Below are 27,088 nucleotides of genomic sequence, written 5' to 3' on the forward strand. Positions count from 1 at the left end.
ACACTGAGCACATCAGCCATGGCATGAATTTTATTGCTAATCTAGATGGGGAAAAAATCATTCAATGAGCATTAAACAAGGCACTATTAAAGAAGGCCCAAACCCCAAAAACTTTAACACATAGTGTGAGGGCATGAGGACTTTGCTCATAGCTGCTGAGCTGAAACCCTCATGGCAGCTCTGCACTGAATCCTTCTCTCAGTCATCCAGCTGGAGAACCCAAAGTGCCTCTGCTGCTCTCGGCAGAGGTTGCTGGATGTCACATCTGGTGTAGCCATGGAGGAAGAGGTGTCCTTGCCATGGCGTTGCTGCCTAGGTGCAGTGCAAATGAGATCCAAACATTTCCTGGGAGCTTTGGTGGATGAGAATGAATCACCTCACTTCCAGCCTGGTCTGGGTTTTGGTGCAAGTGACTGGCTCTTCTGGTTTGAAAGGTAGCCCGTGATACTTGGTGGTATTTGAGAGTGGCAGCAGCAAGCTGCTTACATGTTGTGTGTGCCTCTGAGCTACCTGATGCAATGGTATGAATTGCCTCCTAGGGTTTCATTTAAAATCCATAACTGGTTCCTGTATTTTAATCACTCCACTCCCTTTTCTTTGCCTGACACACTGTCACTTTTCCATCCTCATGCTGCTTTTTGACTGTTCCAGGATGTCCCTTTCAGTGCCTACATGCTTTGGAGCCTGTTGTGGTCCTCCCACACCACCCTGCCCCAGGGCATGTGGCTGCTGGAGGCAGAGGCATCCTGAGGCAGGCAGAGCAGAGCCTGGGGTCAGGGATCACAGGGCAGAGCAGAGCCTGGGGTCAGGGATCACAGGGCAGTGTGCTCCGGGAGTAGGGCATGCCCCAGGGCTCCTGTGCTACCTGATCAGGGCACCAGAAAGGGGGGATCTGCTGGAAGGGAGAGGAGAGTCGTGGGGCTTGGTGAGATTAGTCACTGTGGGAAAGGAAGGGAAGGTGAGAAGTGTGAGTGAAGAAGGGGTGAGCTACCCAGTGAGAGAGGGCAAAGGCACAGAGAGACAAAAAGAGTCTTTTGAGGGGTGAGGAATGTTGGGCCAGCTGGGCTCAGGTCTGGGGCAGCCATTAGGCAGGCAGTGGATTGGTAGGAGGTCTGCCTGAGCCCTGTCCTCTGTCTCACCCCCATGCAGAGCTGGTTCCTGTGCAGCCAGAGCAGCCCAGGTGCTGGAGCCCATTGGTAACTGGTTCCTTTCTCTCCATTTGCAGAAGCAGAGGAGCTCTACCAGAAGAGGGTTTTAACCATCACGGGAATCTGTGTTGCCTTGCTTGTGGTGGGCATCGTCTGTGTGGTAGCTTACTGTAAAACAAAGTGAGTATGGGGGGCTCACAGGCAAGAACTGGCTACAGGTTAGTGAGTGGCAGTGTTCATGTTCCACACATCCATGCTTTTCACCCAAATGCTAATTTTAGGAGATTATGTGCTGTGGTACTCCCAGGAAAGTCTCATGCAGGAGGAGAGTGAAGCTGTCTACCAGACCGTGTCTGAATAGGATATTTTCCTGGCACCATTTGCTTGTCCCCTGGAACATTTTGCCCAGCCAGGTGATGCTGTGTTACAGGGCACAGCTGGCCTCCAAGCCAGCAGCTCAGCTTCTGCCAGCAGAAGCACACTGGGCTGTTGTGCAGGAGCTGTGGGCTCGGCTTTGTACATTGAAGGGACTTCCAGAGCAATCCTAATGGAACAGGAGAATTGGGAACCTCTTTTACGGTCATCCTGGACAGCACTTTTCTCTCTAGTCAGCCTGCACCTCAGTTCAGAGTGCCCCTGTAACTCAGTGGGTCTTGTGCAGCAGATATCTCACCCTGGGCATGGGTAGGCTTTGTCCTTCAGGCAGGACATGTCAAGTGCTTTGTCACCAAGGCTGAGCCAGGACTCACTTCCCCTTTTCAATCTCCCCAGTTTTCTCCACTACTGCCAGGTGGCTCTGCTACATTGTGCTGGGCCTTGCCTTGAAAAGAGGACATTGGACCCAGCTTCCAAAATTGTCCATGAGAAGAAAAGTTGACATTTTCTTTGGAAAAGCAGTAGGAGGTGTTAAGTGTTGAATGCCTTGTTTTGTGTTGTTTGCAACTTACTGCAAATACCCTTGTAATATTCACATGTTGAAGACTTGCCTTCTCTTTCATCTCTGGGGGCACAAATCCCCATGAGAGAAGTGTTCCTAAAAGATTTTTTTCTGTTCTAAAGGAAACAAAGAAAACAAATGCATAACCACTTGCGGCAGAACATGTGTCCTGCTCATCAAAACCGGAGCCTTGCAAACGGGCCAAGCCATCCACGTTTGGATCCTGAGGAAATCCAAATGGCTGATGTAAGACCTTTGCCTCCATCTCCCTGCATGCTCCCGAGGGGCTGTTTTCCACCAGGGGTTTGACGTGGATGTGTATCCTTACACACCTGTGCGCTTATGTTTGAGGAGCAAAGCACAAACAAACTCGAGCAAAAAGAAAGATCTTGCATAGAAACATTTCCAAAACCAACATCTGAATGGAAATGTGATTTTGCTTTGAAGTACAGGATGAGATTCAGGCATTTGGGATAGGCTTGTTTTGATTAATCAAGTGTGACCCTGATTTCCACTAGGAGAGCTGTTCCCAATGTTTCCTGTTTATTATGCTATGCTGTCAAGTCCCACTTTGTGGGATGACAAATGGGATCAGCACAGCAGTGACCGGAGTCACTGTGGTGAAACATGTCATGGTGATGTGGTCAGCTGTCCATTAGCCCACCTGCCCATGCCAGGGCTTCTGTCCTGGTGGGATACCACTGTCACACCAATGAGAACCATCTAAGTCTCTCTAGGACAAGATCCAGAGGGAAGTTCAGCCACTCTCATGTCTTTAATCGTACAAGATTCCCATCAACCCCAGTGAACTCAAGGGCCATCAATGAGCTTAAGTGCCTTGCTAGACCAAAGCTTTGAAAGGGGTCAGAAAAAGGGAAGGAGGCAGAACTGAACAACAAGTAGTTAGAAATCAGTCCAATGAATCAGCTGCAACCTCTGTTGGGTCAGCCTTAGGATATTAAAATTTAGCTATGTTGGATCCCAACCATGAAGGAAGGGGAAAGGGAATTCTAAGAACAACAGCCTCTGGCTCCATAGTATTAATTCTCTCAGAGACCTTAGTGCCCCTGTGAGAAGCAGGCTGGTTGTTAGATGAAGGAATATCTCAGCATAAATATTTGGATCACATCTGGAGTTTCTGTAGGACTCAAATCTCTGACAGATTTCATGTTGTTTTCTTTTTGCTGGCACTCAGTCGGGTGTAACCAGCTGTGGGCAGAGATGTGTCTCTGCTCAGTAGCAATACATGGTACCACTGTCCTCTGGGGAATCTCTTGGATCTCCAAACCCTTCTGCAATCCCTGTGCCACAGCCCTTTCCCAGTATCCAAAGTGAAGGGGCAGAGAAAAGCCTCCACCCTCCTTGTCCCTTCCTGTGGGTTGCAGCGCTTCCTGTGGGTTCCCTCAGTCCTCACCTGATTTCACCAGAAATAATCAGGCCAGCTAAATTTTTCTTTGGTAGCATTCACAGACTGGTGACTGATCTGTGTGATTATTCTTATTTTGCAGTATATTTCTAAGAATGTTTCTGCCACTGAGCACGTGATCCGAAGGGAAACAGAGACAACCTTTTCAGGAAGTCACTCCTGCTCCCCATCCCATCACTGCTCCACAGCCACTCCAACGTCCAGCCAGAGGTGATGTATACCATTTTCTCTGGACCTTTGCCTGCTATTTGCCATAGGATGCTGTGAGATTCTAAGATTTTCCTTTCACCTCCCTTTCTGTTTTCACTTGACATTTGGGTCTGTAGTGGCATACAAGCCATGTCTACACTGCAGGACTCTGCAAGCACAGCTGGTTAGTGAGAGGTATGGAAAAGTGTGTTCCTTGGCCTGCAGGGAGATGCCAGCAGGATCCAGTAGCACTGACATAGCTGGAAAACAGGAGGAAATGAACCTGTGCTTCCATGCTTTGCACAGACTCAAACAGGAGGACATGTGTAGGAAAGGTTTTGCAGGTTGTGTTTGCAGCCACACTGGACATCTGAAACACTTCCTTAAGCACACACAGGTTATGTGTTTCATATTTAGAATGTATTTGCCTTGTGGGGGACAAAGTACACAACATACCACCAAATGTTTTGATTGCTTCCTCAGAGTCAAGGTCTGACTTGGAAGTCACAGGTTTTGATCAGAAAGAAAATGCTCCTGTGCAATTTATCAGCCTCCACCTCAGGTGGTGGCTCCTCTTTCACTGAAAGTCATTCTGAAGCTTTTTAGAAAACTTGGTCTAGGAGGAAAGTACTAATAATGCTTTGTAACATCAGGATGAGACATATTTTTTATTTTCATTTCAAAATAACCACTGGGGGAAGAGTACCACAGCTTGGAACCTGAATCTTCTCAAGGTTTCTGAGAACATTTAAATGGCAGGTGGACCCCTCTATTTTTATGATGTCCAAAAAAGTCTTTCAAATGCTCTAAAGCAAGTCCTGTGCTGTTTTGAGTTTGGATGTTCTGGTTCCTCCTCTTAGACAGCTCTTGTGCTTCTTCCCCTGTCACAGGGGTTTTCCTTGGAGATTACTTGCCTTTGATATGTGGCTGGCTCATATCCTTCATTGGCCTGATGGGGTTGTCTCCATTTACCCGGGAATGCAGGAATTCTTTCAGCTGAAGCTCACAGATGGCTCCAGGCAGGTTTCCTTAGGGTCCAGGCATTCCTCAGGGTTGAGCAAGTACTCTCAGTTACAATGGGCAAGATCAACTTCAGATGTTGAACTTGGATTTTCAGGTGAATTCCTTCCCAGATTCCTTGGCTATACCTCCAGCAAGTAGAGAGGGAGCCAGGAATGACTTGATCAGCTGGGAACGATTCTTTTTTCCAGGGAAATCCACTCTTCATGAGCTGGATGATACATTCTCCAGGGTTTTTGCATTCGTACTCTTCAGCCCAGCCTTGGCAAGGTGTGTGCAAGCTTGAGCCAGGTGCACAGAGGCTCCTGTGCCTGCAGAGCTGCACCTTGCTGGCCTTCCATGCTCGCTTCAAAGGCCTGGGCCATCCCTGGGCACCTTCTGAAGACACAAAGGTGTGTCTGGAGGGCAGCATTAGCTCATGACAGCTGTAGGGAGGAACCTACCTTGGGTAGCCTCTGGTCCTGGCTACCTGCCACCTCATTTTCCTGAGTCAAGTGCACTGAGCAGGTGCTTCTTGAAGTCATGCCAGAGGCAAACTACTGGCATAATCAGGCTCCCTTTTACTCCATCAGCGCCTCTAATGAGGACGCTGTTTGAAGTTATAAATGAGCATGTGCCTGGAGCCATCAATAATTAACAAGTTCTTGGGAAATCTTAATGAGGGCTGCTGTCCTCTGTAAACCCCCACCCAAAATCCTCCACCCACACAGCTCCATCTGGTGCGGTTTGGGAGTTCAGAGAGGTTGCTCTCATGGATCATGTATTTCTGCAATGGTGGGTCTCAGCATGGTGGCCGTGGCACTGGTGGGACCCCAGTGTGCAGGTGTCCCTGTGCATCCCACTGAGTCCTTCTGGGATGTTCTCTTTGCACCAAGACTGGGGCTGGTGGGGCTGCAGCTGCTTAGCACATCATGGTCTTTGTCTAGCACCTCGGAAGTGTTTCCCTGCCAAAATCTTTGGTAGACTTTGCTCTGCTAATTTTTGAGTGGCTTCTCCTGGCTCCTCTCTGGTAGCAATTCCAAAGGGGCTGTCACTTGGCAGTACAGGTGGCACATTTGAAGGAACTTGGCTGACTTGCCTTGGCAAAGCCAATGTGTTATTCCACACCCAGAACACTTTGCAAGCAAAAAGCAGAATTGCCCTGGCCTCCCTCCAGAGGCTGTCCCATCCTGCTCCCAGGCATTTATTCTGTGGTGGGATAAATACCTGCTATTGCACTGGTTTACTTCCTTTGTCCTCTAATGGCATCTCCAAGAAGGAGCAAAGAAAGGCAAATCAAAGGTAGGGTTGGGAATCTGGGCTTCTCTGGCCAGATGTATCCTAATGAGGAAGAGAGAAGGGGGACAGCAGTGCAGAGGTGCAGAGCTGAGTGTGAGCAGTGCCTGCCTTTGGAGAAGAGCTGGGTGGGGGTTCCTTGCTCACTGTCCACATGGGCTTTGCTCCACAGACACGAAAGCCACACCTGGAGCTTGGAGCGAACAGAGAGCCTGACTTCAGATTCCCAGTCTGGGATAATGCTGTCCTCGGTGGGAACCAGTAAATGCAACAGCCCTGCGTGCGTGGAGGCGCGGGCGCGCCGCGGGGCCACCTTCTGCATCGAGGACCAGCGGAGGCCCACGACGCAGTACCGCGACTCGGTGGATTCCCTGCGGGACTCGCCCCACAGCGAGAGGTCAGAGCCCACTGCTTGGCGCCAACACAGCACAGCAGAGGCAAGCCATGCCTCTGTGCCAAGCCCAAAATTGTTTGCCTCTGCCAGCCCTAGAGCAGCAGTGCCATGGTAGAATAGGGAAACTTCAGCCCTGGTCCTACCAGAGGAAGCCCAATTCCCCCAGGAGGCCACTCAGGTCAGGGCAGCAGCCAGCTCTGCACCCTGGTGGCAATGTAGGTTTGGAGCACAGGGATGACAGCTATAGAATATGCCTGGCTGCAGTCAGCAATTGGCAGAAAAAAACTGGCTGGGAGAACACCCTGGGCAGCTTGGTGGGCTGCCAAGCAGGGTCTGGCCTTCAGGTGCTTGGGGAAAAGGTGTCTGTCCTCAGCACAGTCCTGGATGTCCAGGTGAGAGGGTGCTGCATGTGGGCACAGCCTTGGGACAGGACTCGGTAAGACCCAACCTTCAAGGAGCACAACTGCAGAGCTGAGATACCAGCAGCAGCAGTAGCAGTTCTCCTCTTCCCAGCCTGGTTCCTCATGGACCAGAAGCACCTCTTCACCTTTGTTCGAGCCCTTTGCAGGTAGCCATGAGTGACTCTTGGTGGCCACGTGGCCCCTCTTGGGCAGTTACCCTTCAAGGCAGCGGAACTTGTCCATGGGACAGAGGAGAAAGGCAGCATCTCCTGCTCTAATTCCTGTCTCTGGTCCATTCAGGCAGACTGACCCAGCTCCTATGGAGATCTCATGCATCACAAAACACATGAGTAAAAAGACCCTGGATAAGTGAGTGAGAAGGTGGAATTGGACAGAGATACCACTGGGAATATCACAAGGAAATAAGATCTGCTCCTTAGAAGGAGATGGTGCTGAAGAAATCGTTGTTTGGAGAGGGGCTAGACCAGACCTGAGTGACCACACTGATGTTTTCACTAGAGTAGATGAAAGTGGTAGATGGCTTTTTGAGACACCAGATTTTTGCTAAATTGGAGAAATCAATCCCCAGGGTTTCCCCATCTGTGGCCTGAGCAGGAAGAGGGAATTCCAGGGACCTTCCTCAGAGACAAGCCTGGCAGCTCCAGAGGGAACAGAAAGCAGCTGTCAGGCAGATGAGAGACAGTGAAGACATGACTCAGCCTGCTGGGAGATGCTGCAGGGTTTGCAGCAATGCAGGGTGGGAATTGTGCACCGAGTCCCCTGGAAGAAGTAGTTTGGGAGATGCTCAGCACATGCTGCCCATTGAAGCTGGCAGCTCACCCTCCTTTGGCACAGCAGTGCAAGGTTCCTCCAGCTGATTCCCCAGGAGAACCTCCAGGAGCAGGTTCACTGGAGGTCTCACGGGTCCCTGGGCCAGGTGTCCAGCAAAGCGCGGGCTCAGCTGGTGGTTTTTGGGGTTGTTCGGTGTCCAACCAGAGGTGTTGCTTTTCCAGGTACGTGTCGGCCCTAACCACACCAGCACGCCTGTCGCCTGTTGACTTCCACTACTCAATGGCCACGCAGGTGCCCACCTTCGAGATCACCTCCCCGAACTCGGCGCACGCTGTGTCCCTGCCGCCGGCGGCCCCCATCAGCTTCCGCGTGGAGGAGCAGCAGCCCCTCCTGCGGCGGTACCAGCTCCCCTTCCAGGACACGCAGAGGTACGACAGCTACTACCAAAGGAAGACCTACCTAAACGACAGCATGGGGAGCCTGCCCTCCAGCCCCTTCCGCATCACAGAGGACGACGAGTACGAGACGACGCAGGAGTACGTCACAGCGCTAGAGCAGCCAAAGAAAACAGCCAGCAGCAACAGGCGGTGGAAAAAATCCAAACTGAACGGGCACATCCCTCACAGAGCCAGAGCCGTCCGGGACTCCTTCTCCTTGAGCAGCGCCTCTTACAGCGAGTCTGACGAGGAGCTGGTGGCCGAGAGCACCCCGTTCCTAAGCACTCAGAACAATGAGGCGGCACACACAGAGTCGCCGCCGCTGCACCGGCCGGGCGACAGCCGGACTCACTACTCGTGCCGCGGGCACGTGGCGCACGGCGACGGCGGCCGCGGCAGCCTGGCGCACGTGGCGCCCAAAGCGGACCCCAACCCTCTCTAGGCGCCTCCCGCGCTCCTGCATGGGTGACCCGCATGGAGGAGGCCGAGAGGAGGGAGGCCGAGGCGCGACAAAACCACACAAACCGCAAAACAAGACAGAACAAAAATAAATATTTTTATTTTATATAAAAGAGGGAAAAAAAACCAAAAAATATAACAAATAAAAATGTTTTATTTTCATTTTAGCAAAGTTGTCTTATAATAGCTAACGACAATGACTTTTTTATAGGGAATCTCTATTTATATGTAATGTCTTGATTTACAGCTTCCGAGAAAAAAAAAAGTAAAAAAACTAAAAAAAAAAAAGAAGAAGAAAAGAAAACAAACAATAAAGTTAAAAAAAAAAGTGGGCCAATTTTTGACTACTTAAAAATAGAAAACAAAACTATCGTGGTGCCTTTTGCTGTATGCTAGTGCTGGGATTCATGCCGAGGATTCTGTTTCAGTAGCATTTTTAAGGTCATAGATTTTTGTTTGGGAGACAACCTGTCACAAGGGCGCTCTTCTGTTGGAAGAAAACAGCCTTGCCACTTTGCCCCGTACCCTGCTATTAATGATCTTATTCTTTAAAGTATTGTTTAAACACACATTAAGGACATGAGTGGGAGCATTTCCATTATCATGTCTAACGAGGATCTGTCTTGCCCTGTAAACTACTTGTATTTTTGCTTAAATCAGGAGAAAAAGAAACCCAACAGCACTGTGCTGAAATGCAGAAATAACATTTCTTTTGCGACACAGGTAGGAAGAGAAAATGAAATTGCGCAGCAGCAGCAGCCCTTACAATATAGCTCTCAACCTTTGGCCATCTCACTGGTGGGTCTGGAGTGGGGTTGGCACAGGTTTGTAGTGAGGCCAGGCACACAGCCCTGTGCCCATGGTGGATCACACCCGTCATGTACCCTTGAATCGGGTCGCTGAGCCAGCCCCGTTCAGCCGCGGTGCCCGAGGCCTCGTGGCCGCCCCGGCGCCGTGCTGGCCGCGGCGTCCCCTCGGCTGAGCGGTGCAGCCGCCGTGCGGCGTTGGCCGTGGCCGGAGCTGTGGTGTCCTGCGTGACACCCTTGGCCGGGGTGCCGGGGGACACCCACGGGGTGGGCCCATGGCACAGAAGGCCGCGTGTCACCCTGGACACAGAGCCAGGCGGTCGCCGGCCGTGCTGGCCCCGGGGTCGGTAGGACCACGAGCGCTTCGGGCTCCGCTCGTGGCCGCTGCCTTGGCCGGGCAGGGCCGTGCGCGGGGCGGCCCAGCGAGCGGGTTCTCCCGTACGGCCGTGCCACATGCTGCAAGGACAGTTGTTACCGTCACGTCCCGCCATCGATGACGGACGTCGCGTCCCCAAACTCGGAGCAGCTCTGGCCATCGGCTCTGTGGCGCAAAGAGACAGTCCTGCGTGTCCAGGCGGCAGAGCATCCCCCGTGGAAGTGCCCCCCTCTCCTCAGTTCTCTGCAGCAAACCTGTTTACATTGTAGCCTGACTTTTTTCTTTTTATATTTTTACTTCTGCATGTCCTTTGCATTTCAGATACTGTAGATTGGATGCATGGTGAAGCTGTGACTGAGAAGATAATACAACAATTGACAGTGTATTATTTCATTTAACTTTTAGCAATAAAGTAACTAAACCCTCTATTCCTCACCCATGATGGGGTCAGATAGAAAACTCTGCTAATTTGTCATAAGATGATTGTCAAAGTTTGCTCTGGATTGTCTGAATGTCAGAACTCTTGACTGTTTAACACTTGAACATTTTTTATATTATAAATAAAATAAGAAATAACAAGCTGTGGGCTGAATTAATCTCAGGCCCTTTGGGGGGTAAATGGGGAGCTGTGACAGGAACCATACACAGAATCACAGACTGGTTGAGGCTGGAAGAGATTTCTTCCACATTTCCTGCTCCACGAGCTCACCCAGAGTCAGCTGCCCGGGCCTGTGTCCAGTCAGGGTTTGAGTAACTTCAGGGATGGCAGTACCACTACTTCTTTGGGTAACCTCTGCCAGTGTTTGGTCCCTCTCAAAGCAAAAATTTGTCTTGTATTCAAACTGGAATTCTTTATCTCAAAGTTTGCATACAAATTTATACTGTGTAGGCCTTCTATCAAACTCTGAAAACTCTCTACAAATCCATTTCCCACACAAACTGGGTTTACTAGTTTTTAATTTGGGCCCTTTGCCTCATTTACTGTTTTAGGCCCATTGCCTCATGTCCTGGACACTGCTGAAAAGAGTCCAGCTCCCTCTTTCTCACTGCCATTCATTGGGTACTTATACACATGGATAAGGACCCCTGAGCCTTCTCCTCTCCAGGCTGGACAGTTCCAGCTCCTTCATTCTTTCCTCATATGAGAGATGCTCTGGTTCAGTAAAGGTCTTTATGCCCATAAAGACACATAGGTGGGTGTTTTTCTACCTGGCATGGACATTTGACCTTTCCTGCAGGCCTCAGGAGTGGAGGCTCACTGAGGTGAGTGAATGCTACCCACACATCTCCCAGGGGTGCTATTCCTCCTCCAACTGCAGATCAGATCCCCCTTCACTTGAACCATGGAAGTTTCCAGATGTGCCTAGAGAGGTCAGGGTGCTTGGCATGTGCTAACACCTGGCACCTCTTTCAGTGACTTGAGTAGAGTGGAGATGTCTTGGGTCCAACCCTGCAGTGCCATGCTGCCATGCAGCACTGACCCACTCCCAAAACAGGTCCCTTGTTCAGCTTCTCCACGGGAAATCTGTGTCTCTGGCTATCCCCATGCAGGGACTCACTGACAACGTGGTGTGGTCACAGAAGCACAGTCCCTGAGGTGGCACCCATGGCTCCACCCAGATCAGAACTCACTCCCCTCTTCCTGCTCAGTGATGTGAACAGGTATCCAAAAACCCCAGCTGAACTCACTTAACAGGAGAGGGATCTGTTACTGAGTCAACCCTATTCAAATGGATTGGTTGGAACTAACTGATCTGGTTGGAACTAGATGGTTTTTAGTGTCCCTTCCAGCCCAGATCATTCTATGACTCTGAATGCCCAGAGCTGTGAGAGAACTCCCCAGCCCTCATAGTGCTGCCCATGCTGGAGGCCAGGCTAAGCACACCCACAGCCTGGGTTTCTCTGCTCCAACTGCCCCAGGATGCCCATTGTCCTGGAGCTGACCCAGCTGTGTCACAGGCCACCCCAAATATTCATTGCATGTCCTGTGGGGCCTCCAGAGAGACCACAGGGCTCAGCACTCCTCCCTGAATAAAGACATCTCAACACTGGTTCCCCAGAAGGTTAAAGGCTCAAGGACCCTGTCCTCCTGCCACAAGGCCCATGTCATCCGACAGCAATGTGCAAAGGAGGTGTTAGACCTGGGATGAAGGTGGTAGGGTCAAGTCCTGGTTTGGGTGACATCTGCCTTTGGACACATCGTGCCCCACGTCTGTGCAGCCCCAGGCCTTGCTGGATGAAGGCAGCAATGCAGCTCTCCGCTCTCCCGTTACTCTTGGGACATGCCCCAGCTCCCCATTGCCTTTGATCCATCTCAGCTTCTCCAGTGGCTCCCAGAGCAAGGTGAGATGGATGGGAATGGGCAGACAACACCAACCCCTTGGAAGGGACATGTGTAGATGATCACCAAGGCTGATCCCTGGGGAAACCAGACACATGGAAGAGAGAGATCGGATGCCTTTGGCTTCCCAAAGCAGCCCCATCTCCCCAGCTCTCCTCAGGATCTGTGAGCTCCACTCGTGGAGAAGTCCCCCCAAGGCTGGCACAGCAGCATCTGCATTACAAGAAGGTACAGCTCATGGGTCTCCCTGGCATGCAGAACAACCGTATGGCCACATCTCAGAGTGTGCTCAATGCAGCTGATCCCCACCAGGAATCTCTCTGAGTCCCTTGGAGAGGAGCTGTGGGTTTGCCCTGCACAGGGGGATATTTCCCTGCTCCATGGTTTGCAGGGATCCCTGATGTTCTGCATTCCCTGAGACACTTCCAGGTCTGAGCTATGGCAGCCTCAGGATTCTTTGTGGTGATTTTTTTGTTCAACGTGCCCCTTGATTCCCATAATTGTGTTCTATATTTAGAGGCAGTTACGCTACTTCAATTTTCTCTCCAATTGCCTCTGAAGGAAGCCTGTATCTCTCTCTTTTTTCCCTGGCTGGTTTATTTTTAGACTCCTCATTTCCAGCCGTGCGTGCTCCTAGGGTTTTGCCGTAAATATTTTAGAGCAATTTTCACAGGTGGGGGAGCCACCAGAGCCTCTTGACAGCTCTACTCTGCATGTATGGTGCCTTTAGTGCCCTTCTCAGAGGGAAAGGCGTTGCTCTGCTGACACAGATGGGTGTCAGCAGAGTGTTGGATCCTGGCTTTGGGGTCAAAAAGTCTATCCCACAAAGAAGTCCCTCTGAATGTGGATGTGTCCAGGACAAGAAGCCTGGCAGGGAGGTCAGGCTGAACCTCCGCTGCCAAGTGAGGTTGTGTGAGACCCAAAGCAGTTGTGGTGCCTGCTGGAGGGACTGGCACAAGCTGGGGATGTGCAGAAAGTGCATCTGAGTAACTTCAGGAGGAGAAAAAGATGTAGCTGCCTAATTCCTCTGAGATGCTGCTCTTCTCTCTTAGTGATGGGTGCCTGAGTCCTGGACCTCCACGTAGGAAGAAAAGGGATTATAAAACCCATTTTCTTCCGAGTCACAAGCTGAGGCTGTGGATTGGTCAAACAAGGCATTTTGGCTCTACTCTCATGTAGGTAAGATGCTCTCAACACATTTTCACATGCCTGTGCACCTGGATCAGGACTAGTGCATGAGGCAAACTGCAGATACTCAGCAAGAGCAAGTTTAATACTCTGAACTGTCTCACCAAATGTTGTCTGACATCAGCTGCCACCCCTTCCCACATCCATTTGATGTTCAGTCTCAGGGCTCTGAGTCTTTTTCCTGCTGCCCAGAGGAGACTTTGCAGATCTTTCTTTTCTCTGCAAGTTACTCCCAGCTGAGGATGGCAGACTGGCACCTTCAGCCAGGGGGCTGAGCTGTTCTTGGTGGCAGCTCAAACACACTGGAGATGTCACTGCCCGCTGGAAGGGATGGTCAGAAAGGGAAGACTGAAATACAAAATATTACCTGGGATTTTAGAGACATGAGTTTGGCCCAGCTTTTCCTTGGACTTCCATTGTGAGAGTCTCAACATCAGACACTTCATGTGAGTAGGAACATCTTGGAGGTCTTCAGTGCAAGGAATGTCTGTACAATACCTGACACAAAAGCAATGATATCTTGGAGGAACAGCCACAGGCTCCTCTGGAACCGTTGTGAGAATATTTCCAGTCACAATGGAGGGCTTGGTACCTTTCTGCTCCCATGAATGTCTAGGCTGTATGTGGACAGACACACCTGGGATGCACCAGGTGAAAGGAAGAGTTACTTGAATGTGCTCCTGAAGCAGCCCATCTATCCACACCTGCTCCAGAACCATCCAGGAGGATGGGTAGGCTGGTACCCACGATGTTTGCTGGTGCTGTCTGTCCATAGGATCCTGGATTTTCTGCATCAAGTGCTGAATCATCCTGGCCTTCTGGTGCTGTGAAATCTAGGATCAATCCAGCACATGGTGGAACAATGCTTCAGATCAATTCTCTTTACCAACAGATTCAGTTTTATTGTTATTCTTTTTTTTACATGATTCTTAGTGCATCATTTCAAATAAACTATCAAACTGTACAAAGAAACAGAGATAAAAGAAGAGGCGAAAAAGTTGAGAAGAAGTTTTTAGTGTCATGAACTGTCATGGAAAACAGTAGTCCATAGGCTCTCAAACATTGAAGGTCCAAATAAATCTTATTTTGTTTGTTTAAAAAATGCTGCAAAATATAAACAATAAATGACTGTAATTAGCAGCTACAAGATCCTTCAAAACTGGAACTTGATTACTGTGAACTCACCTAGGGGAAAGAAAAGTAATCTGAGATAAAAGATCAAACGAAACAGTGAAATAAATAAAGTGTGGGAGGACAGTCGTGGCATTGAAATGCAGAGGAATCACTTCAGCACAACAGTAAATCATTGGACCACAGACAGCAGAAAGGAACAGAAACACAATTCCCACTTAAAAGAGTACAGCATGTGCATCGCAGGATGAAGGATACAGCAGGGACGGGCAGTGGGATCACTCCTGCACACAAGGGTTCCGCTGGAGCTCGCGCACGGCTCCAGCTGTGCCTCGAACCCAGAGTGGTGGCTCCCGTGGCTGCCAAACCAGCAGCCACACTTGGGCAGTTTGTCTAAATAAGCAGGAATGGGAGAGCGATGTTTCACAGCAAAGCCAGGTGGGATTTCCATTTAAGTAAAAAAAGAAGAAAAAGAAACAAAAAAGATACACAGCCATTCAATTTTTTTAGAACGTCCTGGTGGGCTGGTCAGACCCTCCATGTCCCTAGTGTCTTCCCCAGGCAGCTTGCCTTCACTTGCACACTGAGGTTAAAAACCCAGGTTAAAGTTTCCTTATATATATATATTTATTTATATATATTCATATGTATATATATATATATAAAAAAAGGGTAAGGTGACAGAGGGCCCTTCAGGCTTCTCCTGCCATGGGCAGCTGACGTTCCCATGTTGCTGTGCTGAAGACGCCTCTCGCCTGCTCGGTGACCAGCTCACGACGCCTGTCCTGTCACATTGTGCTCCTCCTGGGGCAGAGACGTGTCCCCACCACCCTGTGTCCTTCTCTGGGAGCGCTGGTGGTGCCACAGACGTTGTCTTGGCTCAGTTTCCTGCATTGCCAGGGACTGTGACCATGAACCACTGGGGACTCCAGGGAGGGAAGGAGAGAGCCAGGGCTGGTGGAGGGAAGAGCGACCCAGCCCTTGGAGAACCAGCATATCCCTTTGTTGTGCAGGCTGCAGCAGGAGGGAAAGAAAAGCCACTGGTGCAGTTGGGAATGAAGAAGAGATGATGCTGAAATGCCAGAGCATTGTCAGAGAGTGTCAACTAAAGCTTCTTTGATTTCTTTCACTAGAGCAATCCCCATGTCATACATGTCTACAGTTTTGCTCATATAATTTCCTAAGTAAAATTGTGCTCATCATTCTAAGTCCAGGAGCGCAGAGCATTGCCGGTTCATCCCCCCGTGCACATGTTCCTTGTTAAGTGTTCTGCTCTAAAATGTCCTTTTCTGCCTTACAGCTGATGGACATGTGCCCTTGGCTCAGGGAGGGGCTGGAATGCGTCTTCCGCAAAGCCATGTCGTCGGCTTCCACCTTGAAGAAACTGGTCTCGATCCTCTCCAGGTCATCTGTCCCCACTTTTATCTTCATGCACAGCAGGTTGATGTACGTTTCATAGCGGCTCTTCTGCAGGGAAAGAGGGAACAGAGAGCCTGGGAACAGGGACAGGCCGTGGTGTGTGCGGCACGCAGAAACAATTCCATCAGCTACTGCAGGAAAACCCATCCTATACCATCAGCATCCTGCCAGTCATACCCCACACATTTAACCCCAGCACAATGCCCGGTCTGTGCACAGACTGATTGGTCAAAGGTCTGAGGAGAAAGGTGGATGTGGGTGTGGGTCTGTGTAGGACTCTCCAATTGCTTTTACAGGTCTTGGCTGCCACTGTGATTGTATAAGGAGGATATTGGGGGCAAAATGAGATCAACAGACCTGCTGCTTCCTGATTTAGGAGCTCGCCTTGAAATACTTCTGCTTGTCATTGTTTCCATCCAGTGGTTCAGTTATTGCTGCTGAGTTGTGCCCCCAATGCTCCTCACAGAGCACAGGATAAAGGGAGGCATCCTCTCTGTTCCAATGCTAGATGGGATCTTTTGAGGACTTGTGTAATACCCATCCTTTCTCTTAACATCTCAGAGGCAGCCTGTGCTGGCTTCTTTGTCAGCACAAAGAAACAAGCATTTCTAGAGCATGTCTCATAAGACAGATGAGATGAATTATGCCCTGGAAGTGCCAGCTTCTCCTTGAAGACTGAAAAGGCAATCCAGAGAAAAGCTCAGATAGAGACTTCTCTGCAGGCATCCAAAACCAGATGCAGGAAAAAAGGGAGGCAGCAGCAACTATTTGGAAAGTTGGTACAAAGACAAGGGAACCAGTAGCTGGGAGCTGTGGCTTTGGAGAATTGGGCTGGGTGTTACACAAAAGGATGGTGCAGCCCTGGCTTGAGGGAGGTGGAATATTTCCATCCTTAGTGATTTTTGGGGTTCAGCCACTAAATGGCACAATGAGTCTGGGCTAAGACTAGGAATAATCCAAATTCCTACTGGAAGCAAGACTAGAGGCCTCCAGCAGTCCCTTCCCACTGACACTCATATGACAAGAACCACACCTTCTGCTAAACTCTCACTGGAACAAAATCCCCATTTCTCCCACAATTAAATGCTTCTTAGACTTTACAGGGAGTTAAAACTTATGTACATGCATCCTCAAACGGTCTGTAATCAGCTGTAACACTGGGTTTGGCTTTATTTACAAAAATGGTTGCAGCAAAACAGGATTAATTCTCACAGGGATTCCCTTTGCTTTTTATTGATATTGCTGAAAAGGACTGAGTCACACTGAGAACTGAACCACTCTTGTACGTGGGACCGGAGGAAATGTCAAAATTTGGCACAGTAAAGGAAGACTTTCTTTCTCTTGTCAGTTTTCCCCTCCTCTGGTTAGAAATCACAGAGGGAAAGAAATGGCTCTTATTTCTTTTTTCAGCTTCAGTGCAAAACAGTGAGGCTTGCTGCTGCCCCAAGACACCCATCCAGCTTGGGAGCCCTTGTCCTTCTCTCTCCTTTCACACTCTCCCACACCCACAGCACCCACTCTGGAGTTCTGTTCTCCTCAATCAGCCAAGGTACCATTTATCACAGGAAAGATGAAAGTTCCTTTACCTCAAATATTAGGTAATGTTCTTTGAGTCTGTATTCCTCAGCCTCTTTTGACTTGAGGCTCTTCTCTACAGGATGTAATTTATGCTCTGCTAATTCGTCTGCAATCTGCTTCATTTTATTTTCATGAGACCTCAGCTGTTCCTCCTGCCGAGAGAAGCGTGTCAGGTATTAAAACGTGGGAGTGCAGCACCCAAGTGCTCCGCCTGCCTGTGGCTGGGGAAATCTCTCTGCAGGGGCGGGAGCTCAGCTACTGTGCTGGAGCCAAAGGTGCATTGTGCACTTGCAAATTCATCTGATAAGGAGCAGCTCAAACACAGGTATTGGAGTAAGAGCAAAACTCAGGTATCTCAAGTGCCAAGAGTGGATTTCTTTGGCATCGAGGCATCTTTGGCATCATAAGCACAAAATGCTCCTGTAACATTCATCCTTTAACAGCCAGGCAGAAGCAGTGCTGTCCCAAGAGTTGCTCATCCTGCTCTTTTCAGAGATAGAAGTATCCTCCCCAACTGGGCTCAGCCAAAGGTGACCATCTGGCCACATCTGTCTCAGCAGACAGCAGCTGTGTCTCTGCCCTGACATTTCAGGCTGTCCCCCCTTTGCTGGGGACAGTGGCAGTGTGTCCCTACTTTTTGGAAGTGCTAAGGCACGTTGGGCCCTCCCTGGAAAGGGAAACAAAAGCTGCTCTTTGGATGGCAGCTGCTCTTGGTTAGCTGAGCCTGATGCACCCTGCCCCCTTGTTTCCAAAACCTTCCCTACTGACTGGAACTCAGATATCCCTTTTGTCTGTGGGTTTTGAGCTCCAGAAACGAGAGGGTGCCATGATACAAACCAAACCTGGGCTGTTGGGCTCTGCAGCATCAACTCGAGCTATTCTGCTGTTTCCACTCTGGCAACAGGAAGGTGCTAGGATGTGATGGGCAAAAAACAATAAACAAGCCAGAACCGACAGGCAGGTGTGTGCATAGGGCTGTTTATAGCCATTGCAAAAGGAGCACTAGCCAGATGCCAGGATTTCCCACATCTGTCCGAGCTGCCCACTCCACTCCCCTGTTCATGCACCGAACACTGAGTGTGCCCATCAGCCAGGAACAGGGGGAACTTTAGATGGGCTCACCCTCGGCTGAAGGACTTGCTGAGCACTGGGCACCCCTCCACCACTCCTTCTCTCACACATTACCTGGCACAGCTTGGTCATGGATGAAGGCAGGAGCGGGCGGCAGAACTTCTTCATGGAGCAGATCGCGGCTGGGAAGGCTGGAGCAGAGAAGATGGCAGCAACAAGGTTGATCCGCAGGATCCAGGAGAGCATTTCTTCCTTACTTCTGTTGTGGAGGAGGGGAGAAGAGAAGGGAGTCTGCAAATGCTCTTGAACCAGGACCAGACAACAGCTGACAACAGTCCTAGAGCCACCCATGCTCAGGAAGGCCACCGGTGGCCTTGCTTTGATGCCACTTCTGTGCCAGGTTATGAACAGAGGGAAGCACCATCTAACTGGCTCCTCCACGGTGCCCTGATGATTTCTGCTGGCTGCCTCTCGAAGCCAGGGCAGTCCTGCCCTCCTCATCAGCTCTGGTTGTATTCCTAAGGAGCTGTGGAGAGGCCAGGGCCAAGGATGTCCTGCTCATAGTAGAGCGAGAGCCACACAGCAGAGGTGTCACAAAGCAGGATGCATTTATGTCATTTGTGAGACACTGCCCAGTGTTTGTTTCCTTCATCAAATCTATCCAGACACTGCTCCCCCAAGCCTTCAAGTGGGTGTTTGCTGCACTAATTCAGATGAGAAGCTTTAGCTTGACATTAGTACCCAAGCCCTACAGACACCATCACCTCTCTTAGCAGAAGACATGAAAAACATGAGACAGAAGATGACTTCATCACACTTGACACTTACTAACATCATTACATTCCTCAGCAATGGACTCAGGTAAAACATCTACCCTGGCTGGGGAGACTGCTTTAAGGAGGTTTAGACAGTTTCCCCATCAAAAGCTGACAAGCTCCCCATCATCACCTGCACCACACAGATGTTCTCCCTTCCAGAACACACTAACAGAAGTTAGCAAGAGCAGCCTTTCACTCAGCCCTGCACATCCCAGCCCATCCTGCTCAGCCTGCCTTGGTGACAGCTGGGAAGGACCTCAAGGGCTGGCACAAAGCTACCAAGAAACTGTGACCTAAGAGCAAATCCTTTGCACAGCCCTGCAGAAATGACCCTCAGCCCCTTCCTCCCCCCAGGCGTGCCCCCAATGCGTGTGCTGGTCTGGCTGGGTCAGAGGGAGCCTGGCAGTGGTTGGAGGTCACCTGGGGAGGGCTGGGACTCACGGGGCCTGGAAGAGGAAGACTCTCCAGTCAGCTGTCTTCAGCTTGAGCACGTTGGACTTCTTGCTGTAGTCAGAGGCTTTTGTGGCTAAGGCGTGGTGCACACGGATGGCGTTTTTCAGATCCACTTCAGAGAGGTCTTTGTCAGGTTTATATTCATCCTGTGAAGAGGAACGTTAATTGGATAATGACAACACTAACATTTGCAGGATGCTTTAATGAACCTGCCTTTCTCCCCGCGCTATAATCACAGAGTGCCGAGACCAGGAAAAGCACTGCTTTGTACAGTAAATGCTAGGAGCTGATAATGATAATAATTAACATCTGGCAACTGCTTCCATCATTAAGTTCACTGGGAAGATGTAAAGAAGGAGATGAAAGTTTTAAACATAATTATCAATAGTTATTTCTAACACAGCACATGCCTGAGGCTTTGTGGGAAGGCACAAGGCAAGGCCAGGTTTCTGCAGAGCTTCCCCCACAGTGCAGAGCTCAAACCAGGAGGCAACTTCCAATCAGCAGAGGATATCAATGAGCACCTGCTCTGGTGCTGCTTCTTCATAGACTCACAGAACAGTTTGGGCTGGAGAGGACCTAAAATTTCATCCTATTCCAACCCCCTGCCATGGGCAGGGACGCCTTCCATATCCCTGGCTGTTCCAAGCCCCATCCAGTCTGGCCTTGGACACTTCCAGGGATGGGGCAGCCACAGCTTCTCTGGGCAGCCTGAGCCAAGGCCTCAATACCCTCACAGGGAAGAATTTTTTCCTTATATCTACTTAGATTTCCTCTCTTTCAGTTTAAACCCTTTGCTCCTTGCTCTATCACTATAGCTGTGTGTGGAGGAAGGAACCCTGGAGCAGCAGCATCCCTGCAGCCTGTGCATCTCTGTACAGGTGAGGGCCTGGGGGGCAGTTGCCAGTCTGAGTGTGGCCCCCTGAACCAGGTTTGGTCTCCCTTTAGTGCAGGTGCTCCTTTGGCATGGTCTCCCCTGCAATCCATTAGACTTGCACTTGCAAATTGCATTCCCTGTATTCCTGCTTTACTTTCTCCACTGAAGGACAACTTCACACAAGTAGGAAATGTAGCAGTAATTATATGTGTTTATATTTTATAAAAAGGTAGAAAATACCAAACATGGGACCCTGAAATGATGATCTTGGCACAGCACTTTTTAGAAAAAAAAGTTCAGTCAATCCTATGTTTACCCTTTTACTTTTTCCAGTGACTTAATGCAGTATCCTGACTCCCACTCTGCACCCTTGCAGCAGACAGCTCAGCCAGGCGCATGATGGGATGGCAAGGATGGACAGATGGATGCATGGATAGGTGAAAAAAGAGCCTCATGGAAGAACCTGGCCCTGGCTAAAGCAAGCCACCACTCCAGCCACGTTAGAGGCCATGCCAGGACAGGCTGTCTCTGGAAGGCCCTGCCTTGCCCTGTGATTCCAGTGCTACAGGATTAATGTGCTCACAGCCAAGGGCAAATATGGTTTTGCTTTCCTTGACTGCCCTGGGCTGTCAGCACCCAGGCAGGTCTGTCTGGTGATGATGGTCTATACATCCCAAGCCTTCCTTAGCTTCCAAGCCAGAACTGTTCTACAGATTTGCAAAACAATGATTGTTCTCTGTTTCCCACATCCCAGTGGGACAAATGCAGCTGTTTAGGGAAAAGCTGTGCTGCACCCTCTGGGATGGGAACCCTGGGCAGTGAGGCTGTTCTCTGCTCTAGGGGCAGAAAGGTTTCCCCTCTGCTGCTCTTGAGAGCACTGAGGACCAGCACTCCCCAGCCCATGGATGTGGCTCACCCAGCTCTTGCTCCTGAGGCTTCTGAAGTCTTTCTTCCCTCATTTTTCAAAGCAATCATCCTGTCCAGCTGCCACACTGTGCTCATCACCATATGAAACTTGGCCTGGTACAAAAAAATGCCACGGGCCCACCCACAAATGTCTGGCACAGGATCCTGGGGATGGTGAATCCCAAAGAAAAGCCCTGGCTTTCCAGCAGAGGAAGGCTGGGTGCTGCAGGCATCCTGTGTTTGGGGAGACACTCAGGTGGGCAGTACAAATGACCTTGCCACCGTGGTGATTTCAGTAGCCAGAGAGATGGGCCTTTTTTGCAGAGAAAGACAAATGCTTTGCCTTGTGAAGACCTACTGTGTTACCCCCCTGTAAGAGAAATATTTGCTTAAGGAAGACATTGCTGCTTGGGCCTTAGGTATTATAGAGAGACTTCAATTTGGGATATTTTTCTGAGGCTGAAGCTCTCTGGATTTGAATAAATCTGACTGTGCTGCCCATGATCTCTTATTTCAAAATAAGCTTTCTGAAAATACAGTGCAAAATATCCCAGCTTAATGGCGTGTGACAAGAGGAAGCTGCCACAGCTGCTGAGTGCTTTGACTAATGCAGATCCTCATCTTGAATGGAATCATCAATTGCCTCCATGGATTTCAGGCTCTCAGGCATCAGTGTTGGCGTAAGGAAAAATCCAATCTTCTTTTTCTAATGCTGGGTCCAGTAAATCAAGGTGAGGCTGAACGAAGCTGGTTCTCTCTTCCTTCTGCCTTGCTGTTTGCAGGAGTGAGCAGTGCTGGAGGCTCCCTGCTTGGGATGGCTCTCCCAGGAGGCTCATCCCAATGCCAAGGTGGTCACAATGGCACATTTGGCTGATAATTTTGGGAGAACATGGTGCCTGTGGGTCACTGTCCCCTGCTGCCTACCCCTGTGAGCAGATCCATAACTAATCTCAAAGCTTGTTTTGCCGAGAAAAGGCAAAAGCTCTTGTGCCTGCCTTTGTAGGGCACCTGGATGGGGTGGCAGAGCCCAGTGTATCAGCTCTGCTGCCCTCTCCTCTGGCCTCAGAACCAGCCTGGGCAGTGCTGGGAATGTGGATGTGGACTGACAAATATTCCTCATGCTCTGTCTTGTGAGTGGCTTTTCCTCTTCTTTCTTTTCTTCACCTCACATCTACCATCCTAAACAAACCATTTAATCAGGAAAATGAACCCCTGTGCCCTTTTCAGCCTAGGCAAGATCTTGGCCTTCCCCAGAGCACCTGGCAAGGGTCTGCCTGCATGGGACAGCACTGGTGGCTCAGGGCTGTGCTGGGGACAGAACCTGTGGGAGGACCTGCACCCTTTCAAGCACTTCTGTATAAAAGCACCTCATGCTTTATAGCTCTCAACCATCTTTCTTAACCCCCCTCTATGTGTGGTGATTAAGGGTTATTATCCCCATTTCAGAGAGGTGAAGTAAGTTGCCAAAGGCCATGGAGTGAGTCAGTGCCCAGAGCAGATTAGTGCACAGGAGAGGTGTGCCCTGCTCCCAAGCCTGCATTTCTTCCTCCAGACTCTGCTGCATCCCTTTAGGGGATCAAGCAATTGCTTCAGCAGACTGTGCTGGAACATGCTGATCCAGCAATTAACACCAGCGAATCAATGACATGTGACATCTCATCAGCAGCAGGCTTGTGGCTGCTGCCTGAATTGCTTCTGTCAGATTGATTCTACCTGTCCACCCACCCTTCTGCCTGTGTTATGTCCACCTCTCTCTGTATCTAGCCATTCCTCCTTTCTATACATCCACCTGCCCAGCCCCTCCTTCCTCCCACCTTCCCTCTACCTCTCAGTCTTATTTATACTCAACTTGCTCCTCAAAACCAAATGGAGTTCCCTGTTCAACTTACACGAATTTACTATTAAAGCCTAGATCCTTAATTTAGTCTGAGCAGAAAAGTGGAGCAGGCTGAACCTGTGCTCCATGACATCAGGTGGTTCTGGAAGTCCTTTCTCCTCTATCTTCCCATCAGAAAATCTTTCCCCACTGATTTATGCTCAGCCAAGGTTCTACCTTATGTTTATCTGCAGTTGTCTTCTGCTGGGAGCTTGGGAGGCTGGCACACCACTTCCTTCCCATATTGTGCAATTCCTTTGTTCTGCAAACCACCCTGTAGGCAAGAAATGACACCAAGGATCCACAGGGCAGGTGGATGTTTATCCACTCTCTGTTGTGGTGCTGGGAATGTTTGCAAGTGACAAGGTAAGGACTTTGTCTTCGTGTTCTCATCCTTCTGTCCTGTCTCTGCAAGCCTGACAGACACTGTCTATAGCCAAGCCCAAGGAATTCCCTGGAGAGGATTATAATACAGTCTGGCAGCAGCTCACGAGTAAGAAACCCCTCTTTCCCCAAATCCTTTGCCCAAACATTCCTCTGGTTTATTTTTGTTGTTGTTCCAAATGCTACTTCCTTGGGGCATCCTTGGCAATCCTGGTCCCTCCTGCTAATTGCACATCAGTCATGGCTCTTATTTATCAGACACTTTCATAACACAGTCAGATCTTGGGTGTTTTGTTCCTTCAGTCCTTGTCCATAAAGAAAGCCCTCAGCCTGAACCACTTGATCCTGAAGGTCATTGAGATAAGAGCATTGATCTCCCCGCTGCCACGTCAGCCTTATCCTTGCTCTCTTTTTAAATCCTAAATACCTCAGGCAAACATAATGAACTTTGTTAATGAGTGGTTACTGCTGCAAACCTTGTACAGCAAAGAACCCCCAACTGCTCTGCCCCAGCAGCAGCAATGACACTCCAACACTGAAGTGTTCACAGCTTTAATGAACCTGCTCCTTCTGCTGCCAGGGAAGAAAATTCCATCCTGAAAGGGTATTTCATTCTCAATATACACTCCCTCAGCAGACTCATCCCAAGAGAAGCCCTTGTAGAAAATTCATTGAGATCCAAATGGTTCTGTGATAGTTGAAATATCTATTTTTTCCCCCCACAGAAAAAGTGTCATATAATGAAATGCTGATGGCAACTCTGCACAAGTTAAATCCTCATGTATAACCATGGGTCAGCATGAGGACTCTGGTGGACTCCATGAGAAGATGTGCAATGAGACAAGGACTGAGGGGTGAGAAGAGTGCTGCTGGCTTGAAGAACATTTAGAGGGCTGGAGGAGATCTGGGCTCCCCTGTGTGCTGCAGCTTCCCAGAGCTGCAGGAGAGAGTGGCACAGCTGTAAAAACCCCACTGGGCTAAGAGCAACCCACACTGGGAGTTAGGATGCACTGCTGCCAGATTTCTGCTGGCTTTTGACGTGTGCCACAGGACCTGGCGAAGCACGAGAGGCACTGGGGTGTGCTAGGAGCTCTGAGTCATAACTCCCTGCTGCCCCGAGGATCTTTCTGCCTCTCTTATATAATCCAATGTTTGTTTACTCTCATTGCTGTGGAGATAATGCTGCAATAGGCAGGAGCATCTACCCACGGGGAGTGCTGCTCCAGCAAGGTGAGTTCAATGGGTTATGCACAGCATGTGCTGCTCAGGTAGCTCAGACCAGTTCAGTGGGTTATGTTGATGGTGAACAGACAATTGGCATCCTGGGCTGGCTCACACTGACATTCAAGTGAGCCCCTATCCAGTCTCCTCGGATTTTCCCTCCGAAAAGACTTTCCAGCAAGTCCTCCAAGCACCCAAGTGCCAGAGAGCTGAATGCTAGAGCATTCAGGGAAGCTATTCCATGGTGAGTTTGTGTCCCATGGGGACCTGGGAATCACATTTGTGTTGACTGGAGGAGGCTACACAATGAACAGAGATGGAGAGAGACACAAAGTGTCACTGGCCCATGGAAGGACCCAGGTCATCAAGGTCCTAAAGAATAGAAATTTTCAGCATAAAACCATGGAATCACAGAATTTTCTGAGCTGAAAGGAACCCACAAAGACCACCAACTCCAACTCCTGGCCCTGCACAGGACACCCCAACAATCCCACCCTGTGTCTGAGAACCTTATCCAAATGCTGGGCCTGATGTCCCCAGGCCACAGATGTGCCTCCTGGCTGCTGATTCACATGCAGCTGGCCATTGAGCAGGACTCCCAGGTCCCCTTCCACAGCTGCTCTCCAGCCTCTCATTCCCCAGTCTGTCTGTGCATCCAGGATTGTCCCAGGTGCAGGATCCAGCCCTGCCTTTGTTTAAATTCATACAGTCGATGACTGCCCAGGCCTCTCATTTGTCAGGGTCTCTCTGCAGGGTCTCTGCCTCTGAGCGAGTCATCAGCTCCTCTCAGTTTAGAATTGTCTGCAAACTTGCTCAGTATTCCCTCGAGCCCTGTGATCAAGTCATTTATGAAGATGTTGAAGAGCACAAGGCAGAGGATGGAGCCCTGTGGATCCCCACTAGTGACAGGCCACCAGTCTGATGTGACCCCCATCACCATCACCCTTTGTGCCCAACCCATGAGCCAAGTCCTCACCCACTACAGGATGTGTTTATCCAGCTATGTGCTGGACATTCTGTCCAGAAGGATCCTGTGACAGACAGTATCAAAAGCTTTAGTGGAACCCAACGTTATTACATCAGCTGGCTTCCTGTGCCAGACTCAAAAAAGCTGTGCATAATCAGATCTATGCCAGCAAATAAAACTACAGGCAGGATAAGACTGCTCAGATGCTCCACCTCTTCACCTTCCTATTTCATTTTTCCTCAACATCCTATTTCACCAGTTCCATATCATCTGTTCATTCATCCTCCCCAGCAGCTCCTACTTGCTGGGATCCTTCTGCAGGAATTTTTCTTTCCTCTTTCATACTTCTTCCTCCAGTGTTCCCTTTGAGGCTGTGAATAGTGCCCTCAGCATGAACACCACCACCAAAGGTCAGAGCACCCTCCAGCTCTGGTCTCTGAGGGAGCTTTGTCGATGTCCATGCGTGAGTTAGGACATGGATTCACCTCTGCCTGAGTGTGTGACTGCACGACTGCTTTGGAGACAGCAGGAGACAGCAAAGAACAGAGTCCCCCACGGTTACCTTTTGTAGATAGAGGACGGTCCCCTTAAGCACAGCATAAAATTTCTTCCAACCTCTTCTTCCTCTGGGAGCTAAAAAAGGAAGAATATTTTATATGTCTGCCAGTGCTGCTTGACTTTCCAAGCAAACCCAACCCTTCTCCTGACCCACCACAGGCACTCACTGATGCCCAGAGCCACCACACCTCCTGTGGTTGGTGAGCAGGGACAGGTGTTTGAGGGACAGTGGCTGGGCTCTGCAGCCTCCCAGCAGGAACACAAGCAGGTCAGAGCCAGACATGAGCTGGTACAGGGCTACCAGCAGGCACCTGCAGGAAGTCTCTGCTCCTCCAAAGCCAGGTTCATGTTCCTTGGACCTAATGCTTGGAGAGCAGAGACATTCCTTGAGCTCCTCTGCTTGGAACTGAGCAGCTGGATAAGGCAGCTTCTGTTCCCCTGAGAAGGGAGCATCACCATCTCGATGGGCTTGGGGACAGAGAGCTTGGCAGAAGCTGGAGAGGGGTGGGAGGTGAGGGCCATCGACATCACCACCAGACTGCTGACCCTCCAAGCATGGGCTATTAAGAAGGTGCTGGAAGCAAGGGAGACCTTTGGTGGTAATCCCTACTCAAGACTTTAATCAGCTGCAGTGACTGGG

At 49.9% G+C, this 27,088-nt stretch overlaps 2 protein-coding genes across 11 annotated transcripts in view; one reads left to right on the forward strand and one right to left on the reverse strand.

Moving 5' to 3' along the window:
• Positions 1-10,239, forward strand: part of NRG2 (neuregulin 2) — a 154,833-nt gene extending 144,594 nt beyond the window's left edge. For all 9 annotated transcript variants that reach the window (XM_085590974.1, XM_031506032.3, XM_085590975.1 and 6 more), the window contains 5 exons: positions 1,226-1,328; positions 2,208-2,331; positions 3,594-3,721; positions 6,168-6,392; positions 7,804-10,239. In XM_085590974.1, coding sequence (XP_085447100.1) covers positions 1,226-1,328; positions 2,208-2,331; positions 3,594-3,721; positions 6,168-6,392; positions 7,804-8,461 — 1,238 coding nt within the window. In that variant the 3' untranslated portion in view covers positions 8,462-10,239. The remainder of the gene's footprint in view (positions 1-1,225; positions 1,329-2,207; positions 2,332-3,593; positions 3,722-6,167; positions 6,393-7,803) is intronic.
• A 3,826-nt stretch (positions 10,240-14,065) lies between these two features.
• The window catches only part of PSD2 (pleckstrin and Sec7 domain containing 2), a 75,203-nt gene continuing 62,180 nt past the window's right edge, over positions 14,066-27,088 (reverse strand). For both annotated transcript variants that reach the window (XM_085590973.1, XM_021531867.4), the window contains exons 12-16: positions 26,453-26,523; positions 19,648-19,805; positions 18,503-18,647; positions 17,326-17,469; positions 14,066-15,787 (exon numbers count right to left, since the gene is read on the reverse strand). In XM_085590973.1, the coding sequence (XP_085447099.1) occupies positions 15,581-15,787; positions 17,326-17,469; positions 18,503-18,647; positions 19,648-19,805; positions 26,453-26,523 (725 nt within the window). In that variant the 3' untranslated portion in view covers positions 14,066-15,580. The remainder of the gene's footprint in view (positions 15,788-17,325; positions 17,470-18,502; positions 18,648-19,647; positions 19,806-26,452; positions 26,524-27,088) is intronic.

The sequence above is a fragment of the Lonchura striata genome, chromosome 13 (assembly GCF_050655825.1).
Source record: "Lonchura striata isolate lonStrDom1 chromosome 13, ASM5065582v1, whole genome shotgun sequence".
NCBI classification, from domain to species: Eukaryota; Metazoa; Chordata; class Aves; order Passeriformes; family Estrildidae; genus Lonchura; species Lonchura striata.